At 44.2% G+C, this 14942-nt stretch overlaps 1 protein-coding gene across 1 annotated transcript in view; it reads right to left on the bottom strand.

Annotated features, from left to right (window-relative positions):
- The window catches only part of CDH13 (cadherin 13), a 1199128-nt gene that overhangs the window by 231605 nt on the left and 952581 nt on the right, over nucleotides 1-14942 (bottom strand). Inside the window, exon 8 of the mRNA XM_042780725.1 lies at nucleotides 10077-10255. Coding sequence (XP_042636659.1) covers nucleotides 10077-10255 — 179 coding nt within the window. The remainder of the gene's footprint in view (nucleotides 1-10076; nucleotides 10256-14942) is intronic.

Raw genomic sequence — 14942 nt, 5'->3', positions numbered from 1 at the left:
TTTTCTTCTTTCTTCTTGACGAGGAGACACCTATTGTTGCATCTAGATGGCAGCTTGCTAGCTTTTAAGATCCCAGTTGCTACTCACCAAAGTAGGAGGTGGAACAATGTTTTGTATAGTATGAGCATAACCTTCTTGATTTTGAACCATGCGGTATTCCCTTGTTCTGTTCGAAGGACACCCTCCTGGTGTATGTACAGGTTCCTCATGAGCACAATTAAGTGTTCCAAAATTCCCATTCTTTTCAATGTTATTTATCATTTATTATGATCCACACAGTCAAATGCTTTTGTGTAGTCAATAACACAAGTGACTATCTTTCTGGTATTTTTGCTTTCAGCCAAGATCCATCTGACATCAGCAATGATATCCTTCATTCCATGTCCTCTTTGGAATCCAGCTTGCATTTCTGGAATTTTCCTGTCAATTATCTTTAGCAAGATTTTTTCTTACATGTGATATGAATGATATTGTTTGAGAATTTCCACAATCCGTGGGATCACCTTTCTTTGGAATGGATACAAATATGGATCTCTTCTAGTCAGTTGGCCAGGTAGCTGTCTTCCAAATTTATAGACAACTAAGTGCCTCTAGTGCCGCATCCATTTGCTAAAACATCTCAGTGAGTATTCCATCAATTCCTGGGGACTTTTTTTTTTTTCCCCAATTCCTTCAGTGCAGCTTTGACTTCTTCCTTCAAAACCATTGGTACTTGATCATATGCTACCTCCTGAAATGGATGAACATCAACCAATTTCTTTTTGGTACAATGACTCTGTGTATTCCTTCCATCTTCTTTGGATGTTTCCTGCATCATTCAATATTTTGCCCACAGAATCTTTCAATATTGCAACTCAAAAGTTGAATTTTTTGTTCACTTTTTTTCAGCTTGGGACATGCTGTGCATGTTCTTCCTTTTTGGTTTTCTGACTCCAGGTCTTTGCACATTTCATTATAATAACGGACTCTCTTCTTGAGCTGCTCTTTGAAATCTTCTGTTCAGCTCTTTTGCCTTGTCATTTCTTCCATTTGCTTTAGCAACTCTCCATTCAAGAGTAAGTTTCAGAGTCTCTTCTGACATCTGTTTTGATCTTTCTTCCTTTCTTGTCTTTTTAATGACCTTTTGCTTTCTTCATGGATGATGTTTCTGATGTCATCCCACAATTCCTTTGGTTTCTGGTCACTGACATTCAGTGCATCAAATCTATTCTTCAGATGGTCTCTAAATTCAGGAGGGATATAATTGAGATCATATTATGGCTCCTGTGGACTTGTTTTAATTGTTTTCAGCTTCACCTTTAACTTGCATATGAGCAACTGATGGTCTGTTTCACAGTCAGTTCCTGGCCTTGTTTTGGCTACAGATATTGGGTTTCTCCATCACCTCTTTTCACAGATGTAGTCAATCCGATTCCTGTGTATTCCATCTGGTGAGTTCCACAAGTATAGCCACTATTTATGCTGGTGAAGAAAGGTATTTGCAATGAGTAAATCATTGGTCTTGCAAAATTCTATCATGCGATCTCTGTTGTCATTTCTGTCACCAAGGCTGTATTTTCCAGCTACTGGTGATTCTTCTTTGTTTCCAACTTTTGCATTCCAGCCACCAGTGATAATCAGCACATCTTGATTGCATGTTTGGTCAATTTCAGACTGCAGAAGTTGGTCAAGATCTTCAATTTCCTCACCTTTGGCTTTGGTGGTTGGTGTGTAAATTTGAATAATAGCCATGTAAACTAGTCTTCCTTGTAGGTGTATGAATATTATCCTATCACTGACAGGGTTGTACTTCAGGATAGATCTTGAAACATTTTTTGGGACAATGAATGCCACATCGCTCCTCTTCAATGTGCCATTCCCAGCATAGTAGATCATATGGTTGTTTGATTCAAAATGGCCAAAACCAGTCCATCTCAGCTCCCTAATGTCTAGGATACTGCTCTTTATGCATTCCACTTCATCTTGACCACTGCCAGTTTTCCCAGATTCATACTTCATACGTTTCATATTCTGATTATGGATGTTTGCAGCTGTTTCTTCCCATTTTGAGTTTTGCCACATCAATAATAGCAAACACTGATTAGATTTAGGTAGATAGATAGGTAGACAGGCAAGAATATCAGGTAGGAACAGGTGAATGGGAACATACCTATGACCATACATAGGTTTGGCAGACAATATTCCTACATACATATTTGTATGTGCTATAAAAATTTCCATATGCAGTTTAAAGCTAACAAGGGACAAAATAAGGATGACTTTTTAGCCACAACTAGCACCTTAAGGGAGGGAGTTGCTGGGCCTGTGGGTTGGGAACCATGGTCGTGGAGGATTTCGAGCTCAATTGGCACAACACAGTATACAAAAGTACTGTTCTACGTCTTACTTCAAGTGAGTAGCAACTGGAGCCTTAAAAGCTTGTGAATGGCCTCTAAGATGCAACTACTGGTCTGTCCTCATCTGGAGCGAAGAAGAATGAAGAACATCAAACATGCATGGAAACAGTTAGTTGAAAGGACTAATGGACCATGAGAACTTCAGCCTATATGACTGAAAACCAGAAGGCCTAGATAGTGCCCAGATGTCAATTCTAATCACTCAGAATATGATAAAAATTAAAGATCCTGGATAGAGAAGGAAAAAAATATGTAACAAAAGTCAAAACATTAAAAAAAAAAAAAAAAAGAGACCAGGCTTACTGGTGTTACAGAGACTGGTGAAACCCTCGAGACTATGGCCCTAGGTCACCCTTTGGGCCTGGAATTGAACTCACTCCTGTGGCTTAACTTCCAGTCAAACTAGAGACAGGCCTACGAGGTGAACATGTCCACCAGGAGATGCACTCCCTAGAACCATCAACCACGGGTGATCAGAAGGGCAGCATTTGTACAGGGAGAAGCCAGGGAGACAGGAATGCAAGGCAGGAAGGACACGGGAAGGGTGACCCTAGGGAGGAAATGGAGGACATATTGTGGGGAACGTAACCATTGTCATAAAACAAAATATGTATGACCTGTAGAGTGTAAAACAAATCCACTTTGTAAAATTTCACCCAAATCACAATAAAAAGTTAAAAAACAAAATAGCTGTGGTACTGTTAGCTCTCCAAAGTAAGGAAAATAATATTTTTAAAATTATAGGCTTATTTAAAAGTAATTTGCTTGACATTTGAAAGCGGTATCGGACCTTGAGGGTCACAATTTTAGCCCTCTAATAATGTATTTTAGAATTTTCATTCAATTACTCAGACACTAAATGTGATTTTCACTCCTTGAGCTCACCATGGAAACGCTAAGGCCAGGCATAGATGAGTCTCCCCACCCTCCGATGCTGACAACTCGATTTCCAGGTGGATTTAAAAGCAAGGTGAAGTCAACCCATGGACATGCATTTGGTGGACATACTTCTAAAGCATATACAGTAATCCCTCTGGTGCATAATGAGAACGTTTTGGGAGTGTACAGCCTACAGAGCTAAGAAACAGCCTCCAGAGAGGCTTGTGAAAATGGTGCAATGGATTGTTTTACATGCCCTTTCTTGCCATGGATGTAACTCCCAGCAAAACACTGGGTGGGACTATACAAATAAGGTGCATGTGACCCACCAAGGGGATTGGACAGCTTGCTAATGATACAAATAAGGTGGCTGGCACCCTAAGGAGGGGATTGGTCAGATCTGTCATCCTGCTAGGCTTAAAATGAGCCACCTCAGAGGTGCAAAGGGGCATCTCACTACTATGAAGAGAAGGAGAAAGGAGTAGACAGCATCCTTTGGACCCAGGGTCCCTGTGCTGAGAACCTCCTGGACTCAGGAGACAAAGAGTGAGAGCGCTATCACTGGAGACAGTGCAAGGCAGCAAGAAGCAACAGCAGAGAAATGGTAGTAAGAGAAGCAACAGAACCAGGAGATGAGCAGGAGACAGCACAGTAGGCTTACAGGCCCACAGAGGGAGAAAGCTGAGTGCTTCAGGAATGAGGCTTGCTGGCAGAGTTGGGTGCCTCTGGGCACTTGCTGATTGAGCTACACTTGCTGACCCACGGAACTAGAGAGCTGAGCACACTCAGACTGAGGCGTACTGGAGGAGTGGCGTGCCTCTGGGCACTTACTGGTATTGCTGAAGAGCTTTGTAACCCTTGCCCAGCAAGGCAGAAGGTGGACCAGGCCAAGAAGTCTGAGAGGCTGATGGGTCAAGGAGTGGAGAGAGTGAGGCCCAGGGAGATGCCTGTCTGTGGGTAAGGCCAAGAAGATGTCCTGACCAAAGAACTGTATCCTGAGTGTTCCTGATCCTGAATTATAACCTTCTACTTCCCTAATAAAGCCCGTAAGTTTGAGTACTGTCTGTGAGTTCTGTGTGGCCAGTGCAGTGAATCATCAAGCCCAGCAGAGGAGTAGGGAGTGCTGTGAGAGGGACGGTTGGTGGCAGACTTGGTAAAAAGGTTGGAGAGAGAAGGCATGTTTGACCTTCACCTCATAGGAATCAGCCCTGGGCTGCTGCTGCTGCTGCTGATTTGATTGTGACTCACAGAGACTCTTTAGGACAGAGTAGAACTGCCCTATAGAGTTTCCAACTCTGTGCATCTTTACAGAAGCAGACAGTCTCATCTTCCTCCTGAGGAGTGGCTGGTGGCTTCAAACCTCTGACCTTTTTGTTAGCAGCCAAATGCTTTTATCAGCATACCAGCAGAGCTCCAGGTTCTAAGGACAGGTGGCTTGATTTGGTATCATAAATTCCTTCTGTTTATGGAGATGTGACCTATGTGACAATATTTTAACAGCATTGTTATCATCAGACACCTACTTGCCTTCTGACTTGCAGCTGCACATCCAAATTCATTGGCTATTTTGCAGAGACGTTCCCCCTAACGCTCTCCAGTGCTCATCTTGGACACATTCAAGGGCTCCCAACTCTCTCATGGCAAATAAACTTTCATCAATCTAAAAATGTGTCCTTCTGTGACACTTACCATGGGGAGGAAGGAAGGAATTCTTTCAGTTTTCCACTTTTGGCTTAAAAACTGGGGTATTAGAAAGTTTTAGAAAATCCTTTACCAGCTGAAAATATAAAATAAATCATGTTCACAGTTCCAACATCCTTTATTGTACGTGTTTGCATGGGCAGGCTGTTGCTTCCTCAGGTTCCAAGAAGATTATACATCACCAAGTCAAGGCAAATGGCAACAGAAATAGAAGACCGCTCAGCTCAGACGCCTTAAAGTGACTAATGATACTTTCACAATGCAAATTTTGAGATTACTTTTTAAGGGCCTCTTTGGAAATCGTTTCCATTTGCAAACTAAAAACACCAACAAGCAAAACCCTCTGACCGTTAGATACCCTGAGTAGTTGCAAATCGTGCTTGAGTTCAGAAGTGTGCAGAATTCTGCTCATTAATTTCAGTCCAATGGTCAAGATGATCATCTAAATAAAGCATTTATCAAATGTTAGGGCCGTTTATCTGACTTTATTTTGTAATGCAGCCAGACGCCATTTAAAAACATAGGCTGAGCTGTCAGAATGGAGGGGCCGAGGAGGGTTTTGGATGAGAATTAAAGGGCACTGCAAATGAACACAGATTCCTTCAGGAGGATATCTGCCCCTATGTTCCCCAGGCACGGAGAGGACACAGACGATTTCTCACTTACTCAAGAGGAACAGATCCTTATGCCCTTCCTGTTCACTAAGGTATTTCTCAGCACCTAGAAGACTGGCGGTTCAAACCCACCAGCCACTCTTCAGAAGGAAGGTTGGGCAGTCTACGTCTATAGTGATACTGCCTCAGAAACCCAGGGAGGGGTCGTTATGAGTCGGGTCCCACTCGACGGCAGTGAGTTTGGTTTTTGTTGGCTAGCACAGTACGGGTTACACCTCAACATAAAGAAAACAGAAATCCTCACAACTGGACCTATAAACAATATCATGAGAAATGGAGGAAAGATTGAAGCTGTCAAAGACTTCATATTGCTTGGTTCCCCAATGAGCACCAATGGAAGCAGCAGTCAAGACATCAGATGACGTACAGTACTGGGCCAATCTGCTGCAAAAGACCTTTTTAAAGTGCTCAAGAGCGAAGATGCCTCTTTGAAGACTAAGATGTGCCTAACTCAAGCCATGGTATTTTCAATTGCTTCACATGCATGTGAAAGCTAGACAATGAATAAGGAAGAGTGAAGAAGAGTTGATGCTTTTCAATTGTGGTGTTGGTGAAGAATACTGAAAGTCCCATGGACTGCTAGAAGAAGAAACAAATGTGTTCCGGAAGAAGTGCAGCCAGAATGCTCCTTGGAAGCAAGAATGGCCAGACTTCGTGTCATCTGCTTTGGTCATGTTGTCAGAAGAGACCATTCCTTGGAGGAGGACATCACGCTTGGTGAAGTGGAAGGTCAATGAAAAACTGAAGGCCATCAATGAGATGGACTGACACAGCAGCTACAATGATGGGCTCAGGTACAGCAAGGACTGTGAAGTTGGCACAGGACTGGGCAGTGTTTCCTCCTGCTGTACACAAGGTCGTTATGAGTTGGAGCTGACTCGATGGCACCTAACCCCAGCAGCAGCAGCACAGGTCCTGGCACAAGGTAAGCATGTAAATAAATGAGATGAGCAGATGATGATGCAGAGGCAAGAATGGGCTTTCACAAAATGAGATTCTGTCCTGTGTTTACGCACCCATGTTTCAAGAGGAATCCTGAAAGAACACAGGTGCTTGCTTCATTCATTCATTCATTCACTCATCCAATCACTGTGTGGTACAGGCTGTCAAGTACCTCATCAGGCAGAGTGGTACAAACGGTTAAGCACTCAGCTAGTAGCAGAAAGGTTGACAGTTTGAACCTCCCCAGAGGTACCTTGGAGGAAGCCCTGGTTATCTGCTTCCAAAAGGTCACAGCCATTGAAAACCCTATGAAGCAGAGCTCTACTGTGATACCCATGCGGTGACCATGAACAGGAACCGACTTGTTGGCACTTGGTGGTCCTTATGTTTGGCTATGGGTGGTGAGGTGAGACAAGGATCCGAGGTCCTTGCCTTCATGAGGAAGATGATCTGGTGAGGTTTCAGTGAAAACCAGTGGAAGAGCTGGTGATAGAAAATGCACCAAGTCCCCAGGTGAAATCCAATGTCCATCATCAGTGGGCTTATGGGAAGGGCTGGGCAAGAAATGGGCTGCAGCTCCTGTCCTGGCTGGGGAGCTGGGGATTGCACAGTGAAGCTTACCCAACATCAGCACCAGTGAGGTGCGACTCACAGAACGAGGTGAACGTGTCATGTACACCTGGAGGAGCCTTTTTCCATCTCTGTTACACGTGAACAAAGACAAGATGCAAAGCTGTCACCCAGAGTTGATGGAAGTGGACCTAGATTATCAGCAATTCTAGGAAGTGTGACAAATGGTAGCAGTGTGCTTGAACAATGCTTTGCCATTTGCAAAAGAAACGGAGGTGACAGGACAGCAGTGCAGGGGCCATTATTATTGTCACTGATGACCATTAAAGGGGCTTGGGGAGAAAATGTCTCCCGCCAGGCCACACAGCTGCCGCAGGAGGGACTGGCATCCCAAGGAGCACCCCAGAGAGCAAGCTACATGTGAAGGTGTTCAATGAACTTAAACACTACAGAAGGTCAAGGTTGGAAAGAACCTTGCAGTGGGCTGGACAGTGTCTCCTGGAAGTACATGGCTACCTAGAAACTGTGAAGGTAACTGTATTTGCAAACAGGCTCTTTGCAGGTATCGTCAGGTTAAGATAAGGTCCTACTGGATTAGGGTGGGCCCCGATCCATTGACTACTATTCATGTAAGGAGAGAAATGTGGAAACAGTGCGACTCAGACATACACAGAGGGGACACACCATGTGATGACAGAGGCAGGAAATCAGGGTGACGCAGCTACAAGTCAAAGAACACCAAGACACCGGAAGCTGGAAGAGGCAGGAAAGGCGTCCCCCCCGGAACCTCCAGTGGGAGCCCAGCTCCTTTGAGAATCCTGTGAGAATGAGTGCCTGTGGTTTTCAGACATTCTGTTTGTAGGCACTTGTTACAACAGCCACAGGAAATAAATACAGACCTTAAGGATATCACCCTTCCTGGTAACTTACTCCCTTCTGTGACACCTGAGCAAGGGCAGTCTCAATGGGGAACTCACTACCTCATCTTACAATTTATTGCTGCACCAATCATGGAGCTGACTCCATGGCAACAAGAAACAACAAACATATACTTAAACATATGATGTGCTCTGCATATTTTGACACAAGCCATCCTCACCAACAACCCTCTAAGGTAGGTTCTATTGTTCCCATTTTACAGATGAAAAATTGGGGCACAGAGAGGCCAAGTAATTCATCCGGGTCAAAACCCCAATAGAAGTTGGGGCCAAGATTCTAAGCCCAGATCCGAGCTTGAAGTCTTAAGTACATGGAAACCCTGTCTCCAAAGGCAGGGATTCTCCAGCGTGCTGACCACTTGCATCGTCTGTGACTTTTTTTTTTTTTTTCCATTAAATGTGGAGCATTACCATTGTAATGTATCCTACCAGATGAAACGAAACCCACTGCCAGTTAGGAGATTCCTACTCACAGCACCCCTAGAAGACAGAGCACAACTGCTCCACAGAGTTTCCAAAGCTGTCATCTTCACGGAAGAAGACTGCCTCATCTTTCTCTCACAGAGTGCTGGTGGGTTTGAAACAATGACTTCTGGTCAGCAGTCAAATGCATTAAGCACTGTGCCACCAGAGCTCCTTCCTACAGCAGGAGCAATAGACAAGGCTGCGCCTAAACTCAGGGACATTTCTTCCCCTGCAGGGGGGCCAGCGCTGCCTGGGTCAGCAGTGACCTCTGGAAACCCCGTGCACTCATTTTCATTGGTTCCCGATTTTGGTTAAATTGTGTTTCTCTTTGGGGGCCGTTTATGAGCTGTGGCTAGAAACGCTGAATTCAGTCCCCATACTCAAATGCTTCGTAGTTTAACAAACGCCCAAATGAAAATATTATCAACTTGATACACATTTGCCCCCAAAATAAACTTAACATTTAAATGATCTAACATGTTACCACATTGGTTTGTAAACAGAGAGAAAACATTTTATTTTCTATTCATAAAAAACAGATGCATATGTAGAGAAATCAAGATACTTCATCTTTCTCTTGTAAGAACTTGCAAATCCTTCTGGGGGAGAATGAGAGGTTACAGGATGCTGTGTGTATATGTGTGTGTGTGTGTGTGTGTGTACACATATGCATGTGCACAGATGTTCTGGGCAGGGAGCAAAGAGACGATCAGAAAGCCATTACTTGCCTCAAGGGAAGATAATACGGCAGCCTTACAAATGGACAGTTGGGAGGAGAACGAGTGACAAGACAAAGGACCTGGATTCGGTCCCTTCTCTGTCTACTTTCTTGTATTTTCCAGGTGACAACCACAGTTACAACACAAATTCCATCCTTTCCCCTGCATTGAATTCCCAGTTCTTGCTACGGTCTCCCTTTTCAAGTGAAAATCTTAGTGTGATTACCAGCTCATTCCTGCCTTGGCCTCCAGGCCAACCAACCCCTCCTGAGGCTCTCCAGGAGGGCCAGAGGCTGTGCCAAGTGTGGGAACGTAGCAGGCCCCACCCCCAGGCCGCCCAGGCCAGAGCAGCACTGCCAGGCACCGCTTCCGGAACGCCGGGGTCGCTGTGCAGCTGTGGGGCCCAATACAGATGTCAGGAGCACTCACAACGTGGTCTGAGTTCTGAGCCCCTCCTGCCCTTCCGGCCTCCTCCATCCTCGTCTGGCAGAAAGGTAGGGGAAGGGCAGTGGAAACCGCGTTCTCGAGGGCTTCCCGAGGAAGGAGGGAGACAGAGGCGTCAGCTTAAACGAATGCACGTAATTTCAGATGGCACGGCCTGCTGCAGTCGCTGCTCTTTCGGGGTCACATTTGGCCCCATTTCTCCTTGTAGCCTTTCCCGCCCAGCCACGTGCAAACCTCCCCTTCCCACCCTCACAACACGAAGAGCCTCTGACTCAGGGTCTTGTCTTCGCTTCTGAGCGAACCACATTCCATGCCCGCGCAAGAGAAAACGTATTGCTCTCAGCTCACCTCCCGGTCCAGCAGCGCAGGTGACACGACGGTGACAATGTCGCCTTTCTCAGGATCGATGTAGAACATGTTGGGCGACGGCTTGTCAGGCGTCTGCTGACGGATATTGTACCGCAGCAGGGCATTGTCGGTGGCGGGGTCGTCCGCGTCAAAGGCTGTCATCCGCATCACCGTGGTCCCTGAGGGGGCAGGACGGAAAGGCAGCAGAGGTTACCGGTCACCGTGGCTGACACTGAGGGGCAGGACCCTTCCCCACCAGGCAGTAGCAGTGGAGTAACACGCCAATCACTGTCCAAATTAAAATGGGAAAGAGTTTCCTGAGCTCGGCTGTGCTTTAGCCTTTTTCCTGCCATTCCATCACATTAAAAGACCTGAAATAAAGAAATCTTTGCTGCTCAGCAGAGTGACAGCTTAGCTTACATTTTCCTTGTGTGGAAACATTGTTTGGTTTCCTGGGCTTTCATTCCAGGGTGGATTGGCTTTGTGACAATGGCTGTTTTCATTTTAAGTGTTTACTGGATGCCTACTGTGTGTGCGATCCCGGGCCAGTTGTTGAGGGAAAAGAGGTGCAAAAAGGCACATTTCTGATGTCTGGGAACTCAGAGATTAGTAGGAGAGATAGATACACCCATCTACCCAAGCATGCATGCATGCATCCATCCATCCATGCATCCACCCACCCACCCACCCATCCATCCATCCATCCATCCACCCGTCCATCCATCCATAGAGTACGTAATATTAAAAAGCACAAACAACAGAAGACATAGAACTTTGGCAAAATTAGTAACTTTGTGCATCAAAGGACTTTACCCAGAAGGTGAAGATACAACCTACAGAATGGGAGAAGATATCTGGCATCATATAACTGATGAGGGTTTACTGCTTAGAATATATAAAGAATTCCTACAACTGTATGGCCAAAAGCCCAATTTAAAAATGGGCAAAGAACATGAACAGACATTTCTCCAAAGATGACATAGAAATACCCAATAAGCACATGAAAAGACACTCAACATCACTGGCCACTAGAGAAACGCAAATCAAAACCACCGTGAGATACCACATCACCCTCACCAGGATGGCTGTTATTGAAAAAGCAAAAAAAGAAAAGTACTGTGAAAATGTAGAAAAATGCCTAGCGCCTTGCTGGTAGGAACATACAGTGATGCAGACACTGTGGGAAACAGTTCATGGCCCCTCAAAAACTTAAACATGTAATTATCATATGACCCAGTGGTTCTACTTCTATTTACCCAAAATAATTGAAAGCAGGCACTCAAATAGAGACATGTACACCAATGTTCACTGCAGCATTCTTCAGAATCAACAGAAGGTGGAAGCAAACTAAGTGTCCATCAAGAGATGAACGGATACACCAAATGTAGCATGATCCTACAGTGCATGTAACTCACCCACAGAGGAAGACAATGCTCCAATACACCTTACAACATGGGTGCACTCTGACAACACTGTGTCGAGTGAGGGAAGTCAGATATAAAACGAAGATATGGTGTGGCCCCATGTACATGAAATATGGAGAAAAGGCTGATGCAGAGAGAAAAAGGTTTAGGAGTGTTTACCAATGGCGTGGCGGAAGGGTACATGGAGAGTTACTGATTAAGGGGTATTGAGTTTCTGTTTGCGGTGATGAAAACCTTTTGGAAATAGATAGTTGGTGATATTTGCACAAGGTGAAAACAATTAATGTCACTTAACTGTACCTTTAAAAATGGTTAAAGCAGCAAATGTATTGTTCCATATATCTATCTATCTATAGATAGATAGATATAGATATAGATATATAGATATCCATATATATATAAGTATATATGTACACACACACACACACACACATAAAACAAAAATAAAATTGACAAAATAAAAACCCATACTTATAATTACCAAGAGAAACATGTCCTAGAGCAGAATCAGGCAAAGTCACCTCTGGTGTTGACAACTGGGTGGTTGCTGTAATGGTCACCGTACGTTTCCGTCAGTTTCCTCTTCCACGTAACAGGGCCCAGCCTCGTGCCCCCATGAAACGCGAGCGTCACGACAATGTTGCCGAGTTGGTTCTGACTCACAGCAGCCCTCTGTGGGACGGAGGAAAGCAGAGCCCCGCCGTGTGCTGTCCTCCTGACCGGTGCAGTGTTTGAGCCCACTGCCGCTGCCACTGGGTCACTCCCTCTCACCGAGGGTCTTCCTCTCTTGCTGATCCTCCACCTCACCAAGTATGATGCCCTTTTCCAGGGCCTGGTCCCTCCTGATAACTGGACCAAAGCATGAGAAGTGAAGTCTTGTCATCCTCCCTTCTAAGGAGCCTTCTGGCTGTATTTCTTCCAAGACAGATTTACTTGTTCTCCTGGAAGTCAGTAGCACATTCATAGTATCAGTCAATAGTATTATTTGCCAACACCATAATTCAAAGGCATGAATTCTTCTTTGCTCTTTCTTGCTCATAGTCCAGTTTTCACATGCATATGAAGTGACTGGAAATACCATGGCCTGGGTCAGGGGCATCTTAGTCCTAAAAATGACATCTTTGCATTTAAACTCTTTCGAGGTCTTTTGCAGATCTGCCCAGTGCAATATGTTGTTTGATTTCTTGACTGCTACTTCCACGGGCACTGATTGTGAATCCAAGTAAAATGAAATCTTTGCCTAATTCAATCTTTTTGCCATTAATCACGGATCATCATGTTGCCTATTGGTCCAGTTGTGAGGATTTTTGCATTCTTGATGTTTAGGTGTAATCCATACCGAAGGCTGGAGTCTTTGATCTTCCTCAACAAGTGCTTCAAGGCCTCTTCACTTTCAGCATGTCATCTGCATATTGCAGGTTGTTAATGAGCCTTTCTCTAAACCTGATGCCTTGTTTCCCTTTACATAGTCCATTATATATCGGATTATTTGCTCAGCATTTGAATTAAGTAAGTATGGTGAAAAGATATAACCCTGACACGTACTTTTCCTCATTTTAAACTATGCAATATACTCTTGTTCTCTTAGAATGAATGCCACTTGGTCTACGTACAGGTACTTCATGAGCACAACTACGTGTTCTGGAATTCCCATTTTTTGCAATGTTATCCATAACTTGTTATGATACACACAGTCGAATGATACACACACAGTCAATAAAATTCAGGTCAACACCTTTCTGATATTACTTGCTTTCAGCCAAGCTCCGTCTGACATGATGTCTTTCATTCTACACCCTCTTCTGAATCTAGTTTGAAAGTCTGGCAGTTCCCTGTTGATGTACTATTACAACTATTTTTTGATTTATCTTCAGGAAAATTTTACTTGCATGATATATTAATATTTGATAATTTTTGCATCCTGTTGGGTCACCTTCTTTGGGAATGGGCACAAATACAGATCTCTTCCAGTCGGTTGGCCAGGTAACTGTTTTCTAAATTTTTTTCTTTCTTTTTTAACTATTTATAAAATTCTTATTTGGGGAAGTCTGATTACATAAAACATTTAAAAATTTTTCTGGGTACACATTATGCTTTTCTTGAATTTGCTTTTGTTTTTCTTTTCCTTTATTTAAAATTGTTATTATGATTTAGGTGATAGTTTACAGAGCAAATTCACTTTCCATATAGCAGTTCACACACACTCTGTCTCATGGCATTGACCACAATTTCCCACAATGCAACAGCTCTCTTGCCACGTCCTCCCCATAGTTACCTCTTCCCTGTGTCCTTCCTTCCTGCCCCCTGAGCTGTCTCCCTGTGCATACACAGCCCTTCTATTCTCCCATAATTGATCTCTCTAAGGAGTTTATCTATCTAATGTAAATGTTTAGCTCATATGCCTGTCTTTTGTTTGGCTGGAAGCCCCAGGAGTGAGTTCAATTCCATACCTGAAGGGCAGCTAGTGGCCATAGACTCAGGGGTTTCACTAGAACATATCAGACCAGCAAACCTGGTCCCCACCCTCACCTTTTTTTTTTATTTATTTTTTTATTGATTTTGCGTTTTGTTCCACATTATTCTCCCACCCTATCCAGGATCTCCTACATAGATCCCTCCCTGCGTGGTTGACAGTGGTAGCCAGGTACCATCTAGTTCTTCTGGTTCATGTCTCAAAATTTCTTGGCATAGACTGTCAAGTGCTTCCAGCATTGCATCCATTTGTTGAACTCAATGGATATTTTGTCATTCCTGGAGCCTTGGTTTTCACCATATCCTTCAGTGCAGCTTGACTTCTTCCTTCAATACCATCAGTTCTTGATCATTTGCTGCTTCCATCATGGTAACAGATCACCACAGTAGGAACTAGATCACTAGCCATTAGGCCTGATTGGTCAGATAAACAAGGGGGCTCTGGTGACCACCAAGTTGGCTTGATTTGTTAAGTACCTTCAGTTAACTCTGTGGAGCAATACTAGAGACTCAGGGTGAATTTTCAAACAGTGGTGCAGGCAGCACCAGGGAAGGGAACACTGATTTGCCCTTCTGGCCTAGTAAACAAGTCAACTTGAAGATCCGTTGGAAATCAGAGGCAGCTCCAAGCTGATGATCTCACAAAGGAATGTGCTCAGTGGGCACATGTAACCAGAGACATAGATGGATGGCCTGCCTCCAGCAGTTCCACACCAAACAGCTTCAGGGTACATGGACATGACCGAGTGCCTTCAGCTTAGTGGGTGTCTAATTAATGTCGGATTGAGTGAATACATACTGTTTTTAATTCACCTTTAATTGATGCCAGGAGTTTCCCGAGTGGCACAGTTTGCTCTCAGCAATAACTGAAAGGCTGGTGGCTTGAATACACTCAGTAACCCCGCCAAAGCAAGTCCGTGATCTGCTTCTGTAAAGATTATCGCCGAGGAAAATGCTATGGAGCTCACTT

This window comes from Orycteropus afer, unplaced genomic scaffold (assembly GCF_000298275.1).
Source record: "Orycteropus afer afer isolate SDZICR_OR568_19922 unplaced genomic scaffold, OryAfe1.0 scaffold00057, whole genome shotgun sequence".
Lineage (NCBI taxonomy): Eukaryota > Metazoa > Chordata > Mammalia > Tubulidentata > Orycteropodidae > Orycteropus > Orycteropus afer.
The sequence above is the reverse complement of the archived record's forward strand: the minus strand, read 5'-3'. Positions and strand labels throughout refer to the sequence as shown.